At 36.5% G+C, this 15917-nt stretch overlaps 1 protein-coding gene across 19 annotated transcripts in view; it reads left to right on the forward strand.

The window, feature by feature from the left end:
- Nucleotides 1-15917, forward strand: part of Camta1 (calmodulin binding transcription activator 1) — a 756735-nt gene that overhangs the window by 25595 nt on the left and 715223 nt on the right. For 15 of the 19 annotated variants that reach the window (XM_078025166.1, XM_078025165.1, XM_078025169.1 and 12 more), the window contains 3 exons: nucleotides 2291-2362; nucleotides 3797-3866; nucleotides 8651-8769. The exons of 1 other annotated variant lie outside the window; for it this stretch is intronic. In XM_078025166.1, coding sequence (XP_077881292.1) covers nucleotides 2291-2362; nucleotides 3797-3866; nucleotides 8651-8769 — 261 coding nt within the window. The remainder of the gene's footprint in view (nucleotides 1-2290; nucleotides 2363-3796; nucleotides 3867-8650; nucleotides 8770-15917) is intronic. 3 more of the 19 variants (XM_078025173.1, XM_078025175.1, XM_078025177.1) reach the window with 2 other exon arrangements.

A 15917-nucleotide genomic window follows, 5' to 3' on the forward strand; every position in this document is an offset into this window, starting at 1 on the left:
TGACCGGCTGAGGCTGAGAATTGTTGATTTGTTTAATGATGAAATTCAGGTTTCTTGATCTTCTAATCAAGCATTTCCTTTACCCCACCATGGATGTACATTTAGGAATAACAAAAAAAGTTCCACTGAGTTCTCATAGTAGCACATCACTCTTCTGTTTCCTTTGTAACATTTATCCCTATTAGAAAGTATCCCACTTACTGTCTGCCTTGCTCCTCTGACATGCATCTATGGTGGGCAGGCCCCTTGCTTGTCTTGTTGACTGCTGGATCCCAGTTCCCAGAACAGTGTCTGGCATGTGGCAGGTGCTCCTTTCATAATTTTAGACCAAATGGAAGGAATAACAATAAGGAGGGAAACCCAGGCTGCTCTAGAGGCACTCAGAGGGCTGCCTAGCCTTGCCACTAGAGGCTTTCTGATGGACTAATGCATGGGCCAATGCAAGACTTGACCAAGTAGAGCCCAGGACTTCCACAGATGAGGGAGGGTGCAAGCCCACATCTCTCTGATTTGAAAGCTTGTGCCTTTCCAGTCTGCCCTGTTGTCCTGAGAGGCTGGTTTGCCTGGACTTCTCCACAGTGAACTGGGGAACTGGGATGGACCACTTCAGCTCTACAGATACTTGGGCTGCCTCCTCCCTCTGTGGCTGAGTTACCACAGTATTACAGACAGGCATCTAGTGACAGCGATGCTGAGTTTGTGGTCCTGTGCAAGACCCTCACTCACTGCTCAGCACAGGAAATCTTCAAAAGCAGCCATTCCCTTTCCACTTTTCTTGTGCTTTTGCTAATGTGTTGTGAGAGCCTAGAGGTTTTAAGGTTAGGATGACTTACTAGATTTCACTCTCAACTTATGTGAGTTGCTTTCCTAGTTAAATTAACTGTTAAACTTTATTATACCACTGCTATAAGAAAGCATGCTTGATTTTGTCCATGATATTTTTGTTATAGATACTATTTTCATGCTTACTTTTTCCTGTTTATTTGGAACATTTTACCACTGATTTACTTGTCATCAGACTTTGAATTTGGGTATGAAAATCCTTTTTTTATGAAGTCTGTTCATTAGCGTGTCTCACTGAGCATAAATTTTGACTGGGATCATGGTTAAGATATCTTGAAAAATGCTTCATCTTTCGCTGTCTGCTTTTGGTAATAGGATATCAGAAAATATCTTCTTGAATATAAGATTTTTTTTTTTTAAACACCATAAAACTTTTGTTTTTGGTACTGGGGATCGAACCCAGGGGCACTTAGCTACTGAGCTATATCTCTAGCCCTTTTTAATTTTTATTTTGAGACAGGATCTTGCTAGGTTCCTGAGGCTGGTCTCAAACTTGCAACCCTCCTGCCTCATTCTCTGGAGTGAGTCACTGGGATTACAGGGATTACACACACTTGGCCTAGCACCATAAACTAAAAGTTTCAGTTTAGAATCTGTATGAGCATGAGAATGTTGCCTTGGTGTTGCAGTGGGCTGTTGGAGACTGTAGATGTCGGAGGAAGGCAGGTTCTGCTGATGTCACATCAGCCTCTTTGCATGCTGTCATTCCATTCTCTGAGGGTAGTCCATAGTTCAGAGGGAGGATCCTTAGATCCAGATGCTTTCCCAGGTATCATGGGCTGAACTCAGGGGTGCTTTACCACCGAACCACATCCCCAGCCCTTTTAAAAAATATTTTATTTAGGGACGGGGTCTCACTGAGTTGCTTAGGGCCTTGATAAGTTGCTGAGGCTGGCTTTGAACTCCCGATCCTCCTGCCTCTGTCTCCCAAGCCACTGGGATTACAAGCGTGCACAGTGTGCTCAGCCCCAGGTTGTTACTGCACATATTACTATAGGTAGCCACTGCTGATGAACTCAAAGAGAGACAGTTAAAAGCCTAAGAACAAGAATTTTTCCAGAAACAGAAAAGAATTAAGGAGTTGATGGTTATCCTGGTAGCTCGAAGGCATTTTATGGTGAAGGATTTATTATATGGACCCTGAAAATAATTTGACTTCTGAAGCACTTGACTATGGATGTAAGGGAGAGGAAAATTAAAAATTCATGGAAGTCAAGTTTAGTCAGGTTTTAACATTCTTTTTGGCATAAAAAATTCAGGCTATCCTCACTTTGTTCTTAGAAAATGGAGATTGTTGAAGAGTATCTTTATTAACATAGTAACAATTGCTTATTTTATTTGTTAGGTCTTTTTGAATTTAAAGTACTTTTTTTTTAAAAAGAGAGAGAGAGAGGGAGAGAGAGAGAGAGAGAGAGAGAGAAAATGAATTTTAATATTTATTTTTTAGTTTTCAGCGGACACAACATCTTTGTTTTTGTATGTGATGCTGAGGATCGAACCCGGGCTGCACGCATGCCAGGCAAGTGCGCCTCCGCTTGAGCCACATCCCCAGCCCCAAAGTACTTTGGAATGTATTATTCCATTTATTTCCCCCTCCTGCCCTGTAAGACAAGAGTGGTCTCTTGTCTTTTTTTTTTTTTTTTTTTTTGATGAGGAAATACAGAGAGAGGTTCAGTTACTTTCCCAAGGACAGCTAGCAAGTGATATTACTGAGCTCTTTATAGTTGAAATAAGAAATGTTAAGGGTGGTTGCTGAACTTGTAAACAATCTTTGGTTTTCTAAGTATACAAATGGATAGTTTATAACGTAGGATGCATAATCTAAAATTTTACATAATACCACAACCAAACAAAAAAGTTATTAGGACTGAAAATAATTGGCTGGCAAGACCCAAAGAAAAAAATTTTAAGTTACCCTTGTGTAGATTTTAATATGAAAACTCTATAGTTTTATCTGATTGAAGCAGCCTGAGAGCAGAGACTCTGTCTTCCGACTTCCTCCTGATTGTTCCAGCCTCCATACTGCTGGTTGGCACTGAGATTCTTTTGTATGAGTTGGGTGTTGGGCATATTGCTGGGAAATGGTTAATAATGTTGATATTGATTGACTGCAAAATAAATATAACATTGGTTCTTAGTAAAAATTTACTCTATGTACTGCACATATGTGTCCCATTTAAAAAAGTAACAAAAATAATGAATGTTCACTAGCAGGGTTCTTTTTTTCACACACAAATCTTAAGTAGTTGTTTGTGGTGTTGGGGATTCATGCATGCTAGGCAAGCGCTTTGCCACTGAGCTGCATCCCCAGCCCTTATTATTTTACTTCGAGACAGGACCTTACCAAGTTGTCCAGGCTGGTTTTGAGTTTAAGATCCTCCTGCTTCAGCCTCCTGAGTTGCTGGGATTACAGGCATGTGTCACTGCACCTGGCTGTATCTTAAGTTTTGCAACCATCATATGCCTGCAGTGAAAAGAACTTTTTCCCGAAATTTGTGAATAAATTGTTGATAATTTTGTCATTCTCAAATACTTTTGTTATGTATTTCTTAAAAACAAGAACATTACTATAATATATTAATCACAATTGGGAAATTAATATTGGGACATCTCTACCCTCTAATCCTCAAATCCTATTTCAGTTTTGCCTGTTGACCCAGCAGTGACCTTTGTTTAAAAAAAAAAAATGTGTAATCCGAACCTTGGATACATTCTGTTGTCTCTTCAGTCTTATTTAATACAGAACAGTTCTTAGTCCTTTTTGACTTTCTTGACTTTGACCCTATTGAAGATTGCAGGCCAGTCATTTTGTGGAATGTTCTTCATTTTGGATTTGTATGATGTTTCCTCATGATTAGATTCAGGTTTTGCATCTTTGTCAGGAATATCACAGAAGAGCCAGAATATATCTTTTTCAAAGATTAGTTTTACATTTTATTTTCTGTTTCCTTAGAGCGTTTCCCAAAGTGTATTCTGCGGAACTAGCACCTACTGTGTTCTCAACACCGTGCCACCTATAGAAGGTAGGATTTGAAAAAGCTTTTGACTTAACAGGAAGGGGTGGGCTTGGCAGTGAGAGTGACTCCTCTGTCAGTGCAGTGAATCAGCTTTTGACCAGGACTTAGAAGGCCTGGATTCTGCCTTTTAACTGCTGTGTGATCTTAGATGAGTTACTTAATCCTTCTGGGGTCGCAGAAAGAACTCTCTCCTCATAAGGTTACTGAGGATTCACAAAGCAATGGATTCAGTCACACAGGAAAGCCAAAGCACTCTGCAGATGTTGGATATTAATAGAACAGTTGTGTAATACTAGAGACCTATACCAAGTAGTATAGAGTAGGAATAGTGTGGCAATGTGGGAGAAGCCACAGGTCATGTTTGATCCCAGTTGAGCCACTTGTATCTGTGGATCCTGGACAATGAATCTCAACCTCAGGTTCCTCATCTGTAAAGTGGAAGTAATGAAGCTTTTCTATTTTATCAGAGGATTAACTGAGAAAGTCCAATGTAAAGTATTTTCTGGGTGCTTCATGTATTAGAGTCCCACAAATGCTTACCTCCAGTCAGTAATAGAAAATAGATTTACTTGATCACATGTAACTTAAGTTGGAATTGTATGGAATAAAGCAGGATAGGGTACTCTCAAACCCAAATTGAAGTCATGGATTGAAGGGCTTCTGTGCCTGTACTTTACCTGCCCCATTCACATATTTTTAGATTGAAAATGTAAATGCAGAATAGAAGTTTATCAAACCTGAGTTATGAGTCTACCCAAACCTGGACTAGGGATTTAGTAACATGATTGACAGGATAAAGGTAAATCTGGGCCATCTAAAAATAGGAAGGAGGAGAAAGGTTATTAAAGAGCAAAACTAGTTAATGTTTTTTACTTAAAAAAATTATTTTTTTTACCCTTTTAAAAATCTTTTCTGTAATTATAATTGGGCTTAATACATTGTGGAGACTTGCATTGGAAAAGAATAATGCAAAATCTGATCAATGCTTGGCACATAGTCAGTGCTTAATTAATATCTATTTTGGATGAACAGTGCTTTGAAGGTCTGAGGTTAGTCAGGACAATGCTGGCTGCTGTGAGCACTGTGCTGACTTGAATGTAACAATATGTGCTTATGTTTTCCTGAATCAGTTCCTCTCCTACTCATTAAATCTCAGCACATAATAATTAGAGCTAAACAGAAAATTGTAGAGCTTCCTTTTAATTTTACCACTCCAAGTTGTTGATCAAATATATTCCCAATAAGATTTAGCAATTGGATACACTGTTATATCAACTTATTTTGAACAGTTTGGTCTAGAGGTTGAGAGATTAATCATAATCAACTTGATTGAATAACAGTCTCCATCGTTGTAGAACTCATTATTTAATTTTTAATAATTATAAATCAAAACGATGTGTAATTTCTAGTTTAGAGTTAATATAGTTACAGTTTACCTTGCAGAAGGCACAGCCTGTCCCAAGGAACATGTCAAATACATTTCTTTATTTAAATAAAGGATTTGGCAACCTGAATCAGAATTTTTGGAAACAAAACTGAAAGCAAGTGTTCTACTTTTTTCTTGTTAATTAAGTGAATGAGCATTTTTATATATTTTAGAAAGATTTAGTTAAATTATAGTATGCCTCTAAAATTATCATTTGGAAAATATTTGAAGGTTGACTAGAAAGGATGGTTCATTCTCTAGAATTATAGCTGTCAGCCAGATAAATCATCTGTCAATTTTAAGAGCTTCACTAGTTATGTTTTTATTGTGAAGTAGGTTAGAAAATTATTTTTGTAGAGTCATATCATACATGCATATTTTGTTAGATAACAGTAGTGAAACGTTTCACTGACATTTGGTTGACACTCCCACCTTGCAGGGTTAGGGTTTGACTATTTGGATTGAAGACTGATGCAGTTGAAACCAGCATATACCTTAATTTTATTAAGATACTGTTATTAGGATTTAAAAACTGGCATGTTATTAATCATTTATAGCTAGTCTAAAAACATTACACAGTAGCTTTTAATTAAAAACACATTTTCATGCAGTATTGCCATGTGAACAGTTCCTTGCCAGTGTAAAAGCAGTTTTTCTTTATTACACTTTAACCAGAAACACCAAAAATTTAAGACATGAGTTTTAACATTTTTGCCTTTTTGAGTTCTTAATACTTTCTTTTCCCCAATAGTGAAATCACCATATTCATAATGCATAGTGGGAAAATTTACCCAACATTGTGTTTCTTAAAAACATCCAGTTTACATTAGCATGAGCCTAAGTCCTGGAAATGGTACAGTTTAGAAGCTGATTAAGGGGAACCTGACGGCTGGTCATGGTCTTATTCATTTTTAGGCCCTGGCTGCACATCCCGTGAGTGCTGGATGAGGAAGCCTGGTTGAGATGGCACTTACAGAGCTGCTCTGCTTTTTCTTCTTTAAAAGCCTCTGGGCTGAATCACCACAGCCTGGTTTGGTATCATAGTGGAGGACTGAAGCTTTTCCTGTAACAGCCAGTTGTGGTGTCAAGAAAACACACACACACACACACACACACACACACACACACACACACACACACACACTGTATTTACCATGGGTAGCTAGGTTCCTTATAGAGGCTTTGGACAGAAAATAGAAAACATACCAGGTTGTGACCACAAACTCTGAGCCAGAAGCTAAGGTACACTCCTCTGCTCTGAACATCACTGGTTTTCAGAACTCTTTAACAGCCAGCTTTCTCAGAAACAAGACTGTTCATATGCAGTGCAGTGTAAGCCCATCTGTCAAGCACCTAGCACAGTGCTATTTTCAGAAAAGGTACCCTGTAAATATTGACTATTTGAATTGAGTGTAGATTTTAGAATTTTATCTCTATTCCCCAAACCGTATACATCATCATGGTGATATTTTAGAAATGAGAATAAAACCACTTTAGGGGCTGAGAGAAGGGAGGTGAAGGCTCCTGTGATTTGGTCTTCTGTGCTTTAAAGTTTTATGGCCCATGGTACCTCCCTCTGGAGGACGAAGTGCAGGGAGCATGCATAAGCACATAAAATTACAAAGGTTTTATAGTGTGTAATTAATACAGAACTTTCTATGAACTTTCTCCTAGTTAACAGTTTCCTTTTGATTTCTAAGTAAGACTTTTTGAAAGTTTAATCTTATTTTGCTATTAAATTAAAACTTTAGAATCTTAAAAGCAATCCATTTTTAAGTTTTTTGAGTTTTTATCCTGTTATAGAAATATATGATGGCATTATAATTCAATTGGTTATGTAGTTTATGGACCAAAAAAGATTTAGTACGATAAAACTCTCTTAAGTTCATCCCTATAAAATATTCTATATGACGTAGTAAATTTTTTTAGACTATTTCTATGCCCAATATTTTCCTTTTAAGATCTTTTCCATGAAAAGAAATGTGTTAATCAGATGAGAAATGTTTGGAGAGAGTTTTCTGAGCTTAAATATTTTAAAATTCTTTTATGTTTTTGCACGTTCAAAAATAGGCTGTGCTAAACAAAATTACTGTGAATAACTAGAAAAATATTGTATTTTACTTCTAACATCATTAACTAATGCCTATATACCTGTATAAGGCTGCTGAATTCTTAAGATGTTATTGAACGATAGTAAATTTTAGAGAGATTTGTGCCTAAAGCAGAATTAGAAGATCTCTGATTCTCTAATGATTTGGGAAAACTGAAAATATTAAGTAACTTACCCAAGGTCACACAATTGGAAAATAGCAGAACTGGGCCAGAATCTTGGTCTCTTTAAGTCAGAATTTAGTGTTTCTGTTGTACCTTATTAATATCAGAAAAAGTTGATACAGCTGTCTTACTGGAGCAAATTTAATCCTTAATGTTTCAGTGTGCTGTTTCTTAATACCTAGTTATTCATTACACCCTATGGTTATATTTTGGGGGAATTTATTTAGCCCTAAGAAAAATTGGAGTGGGTAATTTGAAATGTTGACCTAAGTGTGCCACAACTGCTAAGGAGTTTTGAACCAGGCAAAGGGACTATGTTATAGGATTCAAATAATAAATGATATGTAAATAAATGACTGAAATAAATGTTATATATATATATATTAGAAGGCATCTTGTAGACTGATTATAGGTTGTCCGACTTAACATCTAGTCTAAAAGTAATTAATTTTTAAAAATTCATTTCAAAGAGTTACATTTTGATGAAATATATTCTGTAGATATGTGCATGTATACCAAGTTAATCAAAGTGAGATTTTTCAATTCAAGATAGAAAGATTAGCTCCAGATTTAACTTCCTGGTATTTATAAGATTTGTGACTTGGTTTTGAAAGGATGAATCACATTTGTATTCAAAGAGACAAAGTGGTATTAGTTTATAAAATACTCATGTATTATTATAATTTTTCTTACCTAAAAAAAATTTTTAAGCTTTTTCAAGTGGTTAATAAAAGATTTTTGGGTTTTGCCAGGTTAAATCATTTTGTAATTATGATGTGCTTCATGGAAACACCGGGGGAAAAAAACCATTAAAAGTAACATTCTATTTATGGCAGCTGCTGGGATATTCCTTGTTCCCTTGCTTGTGATGGAGCAAAGCTCCATCCTGTTTTAGAACCTTGTGGCCAGCTACCTGCTGCCATCCATCTGATCAGGTTGTAGATGAGTGTTGCTAAGAGGAATAGTGGCCCTCTGCTGCTCTTGGTCTTAAACAGTGACCAAGCTGAGCTGCTGTTTCTGACCTTGCCAGTTTACTTAATGGGAGGCTTTTCTCTTATTTTGTCTGAATTTATTGTTTTCTTCTTTATAGATGATCATGGGAACAGCAATAGTAGTCATGTAAAAATCTTTTTACCGAAAAAGCTGCTTGAATGTCTGCCGAAATGTTCAAGTTTACCAAAAGAGAGGCACCGTTGGAACACTAATGAGGTAGATAAATTTCTATTTTTAAGGGTATAATTACTTTAAGGACAAATTTTTTAGATTGTTTTGCTTAGCACTACTTTATATTATGTTAAATTTGAAATATGGAACTAGGAAGTTATCAATGAGAGAAGAATATTTAATCTGGATTTGACAGAAACCAACTTGTGTCTTGAGCTCTCTTTGATCTGCTTGGCTTGTATTGAAACATGTAAAATGTGCACGCTGACTTAACTAAGGTAGCATGAATTTCTGTGTTTGCATTTTCTTGCCTTTTGGTGCCTTGCTTTTGGTGGTTAACCCTGCCCACATTTCAGTTAAACATTAGTACTGGGTTGTCATAAACTAATAAATATGCAGTGTTAATGTTTCACAGAAAATACAGCATTTTCACAATGTGAAGTTTCGCTAAAATTGGGAAGGAGCAAAGGAGCTTTAGTTTTCTCTGATTAAGAAAGTTTGCTTGGAGCATTAAGACTTTACCTCAACGATAGGCATTTCTACTGAGAATGGAGGCTGTGTGCAGTAGCATCCAAATGGAGGGCAGATTGATGAAAGTTTATTTTCTTGGGCAAAGTGTCTGCTTGTGGTAAATTTTAATCTGTGAGTTGTAGTATTAGGAGTGCATTGCTTTGTCATCTTTTTAAACTTTGAAATCTGAATACTTTGTTTAGGGCTATAGCCATTAGTGTGGTGACAAGAATTGGGTATGTGTCCATTTTCAGTGTAGGATAATATTCATTTAGTGTGGTGATAGGGAATCATTTTGTGAATTATATTCCTGTAGTTCTGATGGCTGAGGTTACTATTTTGCTGAGTGACAATATGAATGTTCTAAATCCATTGGTCTGAATACGTTGGTGTTGCTGGCTCAACATTTACTTCAAGTTAGGTTAAAGTTAGTGTATTGGCCTTGATTGGCACTCAGGTTTGTCAGGGCCCAAGAAGAAAACAGTGCTGTCTGATGAGCCTTGATTTTTGAAAGTTCTTGACTTAGTACTTTTGTTTCAAGTTGTGGGAGGTTCCAGGGATGAAAGTGCCTTTCCTTAGCATAAGTTACAGATTTAAATACTTTCTATTATTTCCTTGTCTCATCTGATTTTAAATCTCTCTTAAAGTATATACATTTTTGATTATTTGTATAAATGGAATTTTTCGCCTGGGTAGGATCCTTTTGTTTGACAGACATTAGCTAGCTTAGAGGCCAATGGTTTTAACCAGTTACATATTAACTATTTTGAACATTTTAGATATGAAAATGAAGTATGCTGAAAATTAGTCTTAATCAAATATTGTAACTCTTATCAGCAACATGATATAATTTGGAAGGCATTCATTAACTCTGTACTAGGTTATGGATTATTTAAAAATTCGGTATGTTTCTTAGTATTCCCTGAAACATGTATTGATACAATATTATTATATATTATTCCAGTTTTAAGTATAAAAAACCTTACAATAGGTATAGATATGTTCTTTTCTTTCTCTCTCCATCTCTTTTTTTTTTTTTTTCTTTTTTGGCACTGAGAGTTGAACATAGGGGGCTACAACTGAGCTACATCCCCAGTCTCTTTTTAAAAATGTTTTGAGACAGGCTTGTGTTAAGTTACTGTTGGAATAAGTTGGGTAGGTGCTTTTCAATGTTATATTTCAAATAAAATTGGCAATGTAATTATGGTTTAAATTTATATTTAAAGCTAAAAATTACCCAATGATTAAAATTGGTGACTTTAAGAGTCTTATTAAAGTGAGTATAGCATTGTCAGAAATTTACTTGGTAGATTATTTAGATTGGTAGTTTCAAAACTTTTTTTTGAAACTTTTAGCAATGTCCTTCATCTTTCATTAGTTTACCTCTAAATTATTGACATACTTTTACACCATACCTAAATTGTTAGGTATGGTGTAAAACATCCATAAAGAACTTTCATAGAGGACACAATGAAAAGACAATGAGAAAGTCATTCTTCCAGGATCCAATATATGTATTCTTCTATACCACGGGTTGCTATAGTCCAAGTTCCAGAGAGGAAATGCATCCCTCTTGCTGACTGATGGAATGTAAAATTGGGGTTATGGATAAGAAAAGGTGATTCTCTTTGGCAGGTGATTGCTGCTACAGAGGCAAAAAGAAAGTGTGTTCTCAAGGTTGATGGCAGCAGAAGGTGGCACAGCTGAGGAGGGCGGTCAGTCACATAGTGTCATTGGCCCTTGTGATAGCTTGATCCTGCAGTAGTTTGTTAGCACAACACTGGCGAAAACTCTTAGGAGAAAACTGAATTGATAGGTAAAAGACCTTGGTGTGTTTTTCCTATTTAATTCTTGGCTTCAGGAAAAATAGAGGAATATTAAGTGTGACAGTGGAAGACTTATATTAGGGGTTGTTAATTCCGCAGGGTGTTATGTGGCAGTGAACTGGCTTGGATATTAGAAGGAGCACAACAATTAGTACAATTACCAAAGCATTTTCCTTCTTTGGTCTTGTGGAGTATTGATACTTGCCCATTTTCGTCAGCCTGCCATCCTTTATGTCCCCTTAAAATCTGAAGAAAACCAAGTTCTATGAACTCGCCTCTCGCTGGGGCTTTGTGGTTCTAGGTGCAGGTATATCCTGTTTAGTCAACACTGCTGCGAAACCCCTTGACTCGTTCATCATGTGAAGGACAGCTGCACCATGCTGCTGGGAGACTTTCCTTCTAGAGTTGAAATAGATGCTGCGTTTTGGTTAAACGAGCAGTCAGCCTGTGTTTAGAAGCCATGTTGTTTAAAAACAGCATTTCTTCAGATCACCTTTCTTTAGGACAGGGGACACTCACTGGGAGAGGTATGTGGGCCTGAGAGTGGTCAAGTGCGTGATAGAGTTGTGTTTTCCATCTCACTCTGCACAGCATGTTTGCCAAGTAAGACTGGGGGTCGGAGCTGCCTGTGAAAAATAGCAGCTGTCATCTTTCTTGGTCTCCCGTGTCTTCACCGCCTGCCCTCTGCTAAATGTGTATGGTTGAAATCCTGGACATAAAGTGACTCCTCTTATACTTTTAAGGAATTCCTTTACTCAGATTTGGGTTAAAATATTTGTGGCTATTCAAGAAACCAGCTTTTATACTTGTGCCTGCCTGTGCTTAGGCACGTGTGTGTCGGGGAGAGGGTGTGAGACGGGGCCCATGCACATGTTGCCATTTATTGAGTACCCATTCTTTGCTAGTGACTGGGTATTTTCTATAATTATTTCTAAGCCTTGTAATAATATTTTAAAATAGGTAATATTTCCTATTAGATATGAAGAAGTATAGGTAGGATAGGGTTGAATAATTTGGTCAAGACAACACATTTGATAGAGTCTGTTTCTGAACTTAGTTTCTTTCATGTTACTTATTAATGCCCGGGAACTTTCATTCTATTATTTGTCTAGGCTTTTAATTGAAGACTCTTTAACTCTAAGCTGCTTTAGTGTACTCAGCAAATCCATTCTGTATTGTACTTTTGAATTAGAAGGAGTGATGGAGAATTAATATTGGTGTGTGTGGGGGGTCAGTGCGAACTTTGGTGCAGCTGAAAGTCACCAAAAGAAGACTTTGACAAGATGAGGGATCTTTGGTCTAGTTAAGCTATTTTAAACCTTTTCTAACCTATTGAAATACATAAAATCTCCTGTCCTTCTTGAATGTTATTTACAGTTGCAGAATAAATTAGATGCTGTACCTAAAAACAGATCAATTTTAGATTATTCTTTTCTCAACCACAAGTACTCTTCCCAAGGTTCTGAAGACCAGAGAGGAAATGATGATGACTACAACAGTAATTGTTGGAAGCAACATTTATTGAACGTATATTGTATGCTAGGCACTATTCAGTCTTTTACATGAATAATCACATTGAATCTTTGAATTAATGCTATGAGACGGGTTATTTGATTATCTTTGTATTATAGATGAGGAAACTTGAGTCATGGAGATGTTACATAGTGTTCCCAGAGTTGGAGCTAGTTGCAGAGGGTCTGGGAAGTCCAGTCCCTGCAGCCTGACTTCGGGGCTCATAAACCCTCCTGTTCTGTCCCAAAGAACAATTTCAAGTGGGCTTTTCCATGATCTTTCAGCATTTTAATGACTTCTAATCCTTTTATAGAATTGTTTGACATTTTTATTCAGTTGTATCTTCAAGTATTATAAACAATGTATTTTTGCAAGCTTATTTTTAAAAAGTAAGCAAGCACTTATTTTCTAGAGAAATAGGTTTGATTTTTAAGCATGAATATTATTAATATGTGGGCTTTGGATAATGAAGAAAATATATTAAGAGTAGAAATTTTGTACCAGTACTTGGGGTTAGGCCTGATTTGTATTTTTGGCGCAGGGGAGAAAGACTGTATGAAATACAGAGTATGTTCTTTAATGGAACCCACTCTTATTTCATAATCGGTTGGTATTCACATCTGTATTAGGTGAACTATTACAAGATTTCTACATTTTAAGTTATTATTTTTAAGTCCCAGAGCCAGAAATAATTATGCTAATGCAACTTTCTGATTGCACAAATGACTACTTCATAATTACACTTATTAGTACTCCATATATGTTGTCCAGACTGAAATTTCTTTTGTTTAGTCATTAATTAACTGTTTGACTTAAAATATAACTGCTGCATTCCCAAGTCTCCAGATTTCAAATGGCTTTCTTCCAAGTGGAATGTGGTACCATCAACCTTTTATAATGAAAAACAGTCGCCCTGAATATGTTCAAATCACTTTTGTGTGCTGTTTTTGAACTATTAATGTTCTTTCATTTATTTGTTTTTCTTCTAGTACAAAGTTTCTCTAGAGTAGGCAAACAATAGAATGCTAGTTTATACTGATTCTTAAAGTGACATTACATGTTTTTAGTTGGTAGTAGCTTCAGAAATTTTAATATTAAAAATGCTTTTTTTTTTTTTTTTTTTTTGGTACTGAGGATTGAACCAGAAGGATTATACCTCTGAGATACAGGCCTAGCACTCTTAAAAAAAAATTTTTTTTTAATATTTATTTTTTAGTTTTTTAGGTGGACACAATATCTACATTATTTTTATGTGGTCCTGAGGATCGAACCGAGTGCCTCACACGTGTTAGGCAAGCGCTCTATCACTTAAGCCACAACCCCGGCCCCCCTAGCACTCTTTTTTTTTTTTTCTTAGATACATGACAATAGTGGAGTGCATTACATTCATAATTATCCATTCATAGCACAATTTTTCATAACTCTGTATGTAAAGTTTGTTCATGTAAAATTATGCCATTATATATGAGCTCTTTTTTTGCATTACAATTCTTAATACACCTTTATACCACAATTTATCATATCTCTGTTTGTATATAAGGTATGTCAACACCAAATTCACATCCTCATACTTGAATTTAGTATAATGATGACCGTCTCCTTCCCATATCCTTGCTATTCCTCTTCTCCCTCCCTTTCCCTCCTACCCCTATTTCCTATCTAGAGGTGATTTTTCACCCATGCCCTCCCTCCCTACTCCACTTTGAGTCACCCCCCTTATATCAGAGAAAACATTTGGTATTTGTTTTTCTGGGATTGGCTAACTTCACTTAGCATAATCTTCTCTAATGGCATCCATTTCCTTGCAAATGCCATGATCTTATTCTTTTTTAGTGCTGAGTAATATTCCATTGTGAATAAATGCTACATTTTTTTAATCCATTCATCCACTGAAGGACATCTAGGTTGGCTCCACAGTTTAGCTATTGTGAATTATGCTTCTATAAACATTGATGTGCTATGTCCCTGTAGTATGCTGTTTTTAGGTCCTTTGGGTATAGTCCGAGAAGAGGAATAGCTGGTCAAATGGTGGTTCCATTCCCAGCTTTCCAAGGAATCTCCATACTGCTTTCCAAATTGGCTGCACTAATTTGCAGTCCCACCAGCAGTGTATGAGTGTACCTTTTTCCCTCATCCTTGCCAACACTTGTTGTTGTTGTTTGTCTTCATAATGGCTGCCATTCTTACTGGGGTGAGATGATATCTTAGAGTAGTTTTGATTCACATTTCATTTCTCTGATTGCTAGAGGTGATGAGCATTATTTTGTATATTTGTTGATTGTATATCCTCTTCTGAGAAATGTCTGTTCAGGTCTTTGGCCCATTTATTGATTGGATTATTTGTTTTTTTTGGGTGCTTATCTTGCTGAGCTCTTTATATACCCTAGAGATTAGAGCTCTATCTGATGTGTGAGGGGTAAAAATTTGTTCCCAGGATGTAGGCTCTCTATTCACCTCACAGATTATTTCTTTTGCCAAGAAGAGACTTTTTAGTTTGAATCTATCCCATTTGTTGATTTTTGGTTTTAATTCTTGTGCTATAGGAGTCTTATTAAGGAAGTTGGGGCCTAATCCCACATGATGAAGATTAGGGCCTACTTTTTCTTCTATTAGATGCAGAGCCTCTGGTCTAATTCCTAGGTCCTTGATTCATTTGGAGTCAACTTTTGCCTAGCACTCTTTTTTAAAAATATTTTTTCAGTTGTTGATGGATCTTTATTTTTATTTATTTATTTATATGTGGTGTGAGGATTGAAACCAGTGCCTCACACATGTCAGGCAAGTGCTCTACCACTGAGCCACAACCCCAGCCCCCTAACATTCTTTTTAAAAATTTGAAATAGACTCCCCCTGAGTTACCCAGACTGACCTTGAACTTGGGATCCTTCTATCTCAGCCTCCCAATTAGCTGAGATTACATGCATGCACCATAGCCCACAGTGTGTGGGGAAAAATTCTTGAGTGCGCTTGTATTTTTAATTTTTCTTTGTATAATTTTATAAAGTTGCCAGTCGAGGGTTGTAATTTTTCAGTGATTGGTTTTGCTAGATAACATTTTTGTGTTCTCTCTCTTTGAAATATGAAACCACATTATTTTCATTAAAATTTTTTTTATAGTTGTAGATGGACAGCATGCCTTCATTTTACGTGCTTAAATTTTTGTATGTGGTGCTAAGGATCGAACCCAATGCCTCACACGTGCTAGACAAGTGCTCTGCCGCTGAGCCCCAGCCCCTGAAACTACAATTTTTGAGGGATCATTTAGGACTCTTCAAACTTCCTAAATGTGCTCTACATTGAGAAGCACAGGTGAATCTAATTATAAAGGCTATTGAGATATTTTGG

This window comes from Ictidomys tridecemlineatus, chromosome 11, assembly GCF_052094955.1.
Source record: "Ictidomys tridecemlineatus isolate mIctTri1 chromosome 11, mIctTri1.hap1, whole genome shotgun sequence".
Classification (NCBI taxonomy): Eukaryota; Metazoa; Chordata; class Mammalia; order Rodentia; family Sciuridae; genus Ictidomys; species Ictidomys tridecemlineatus.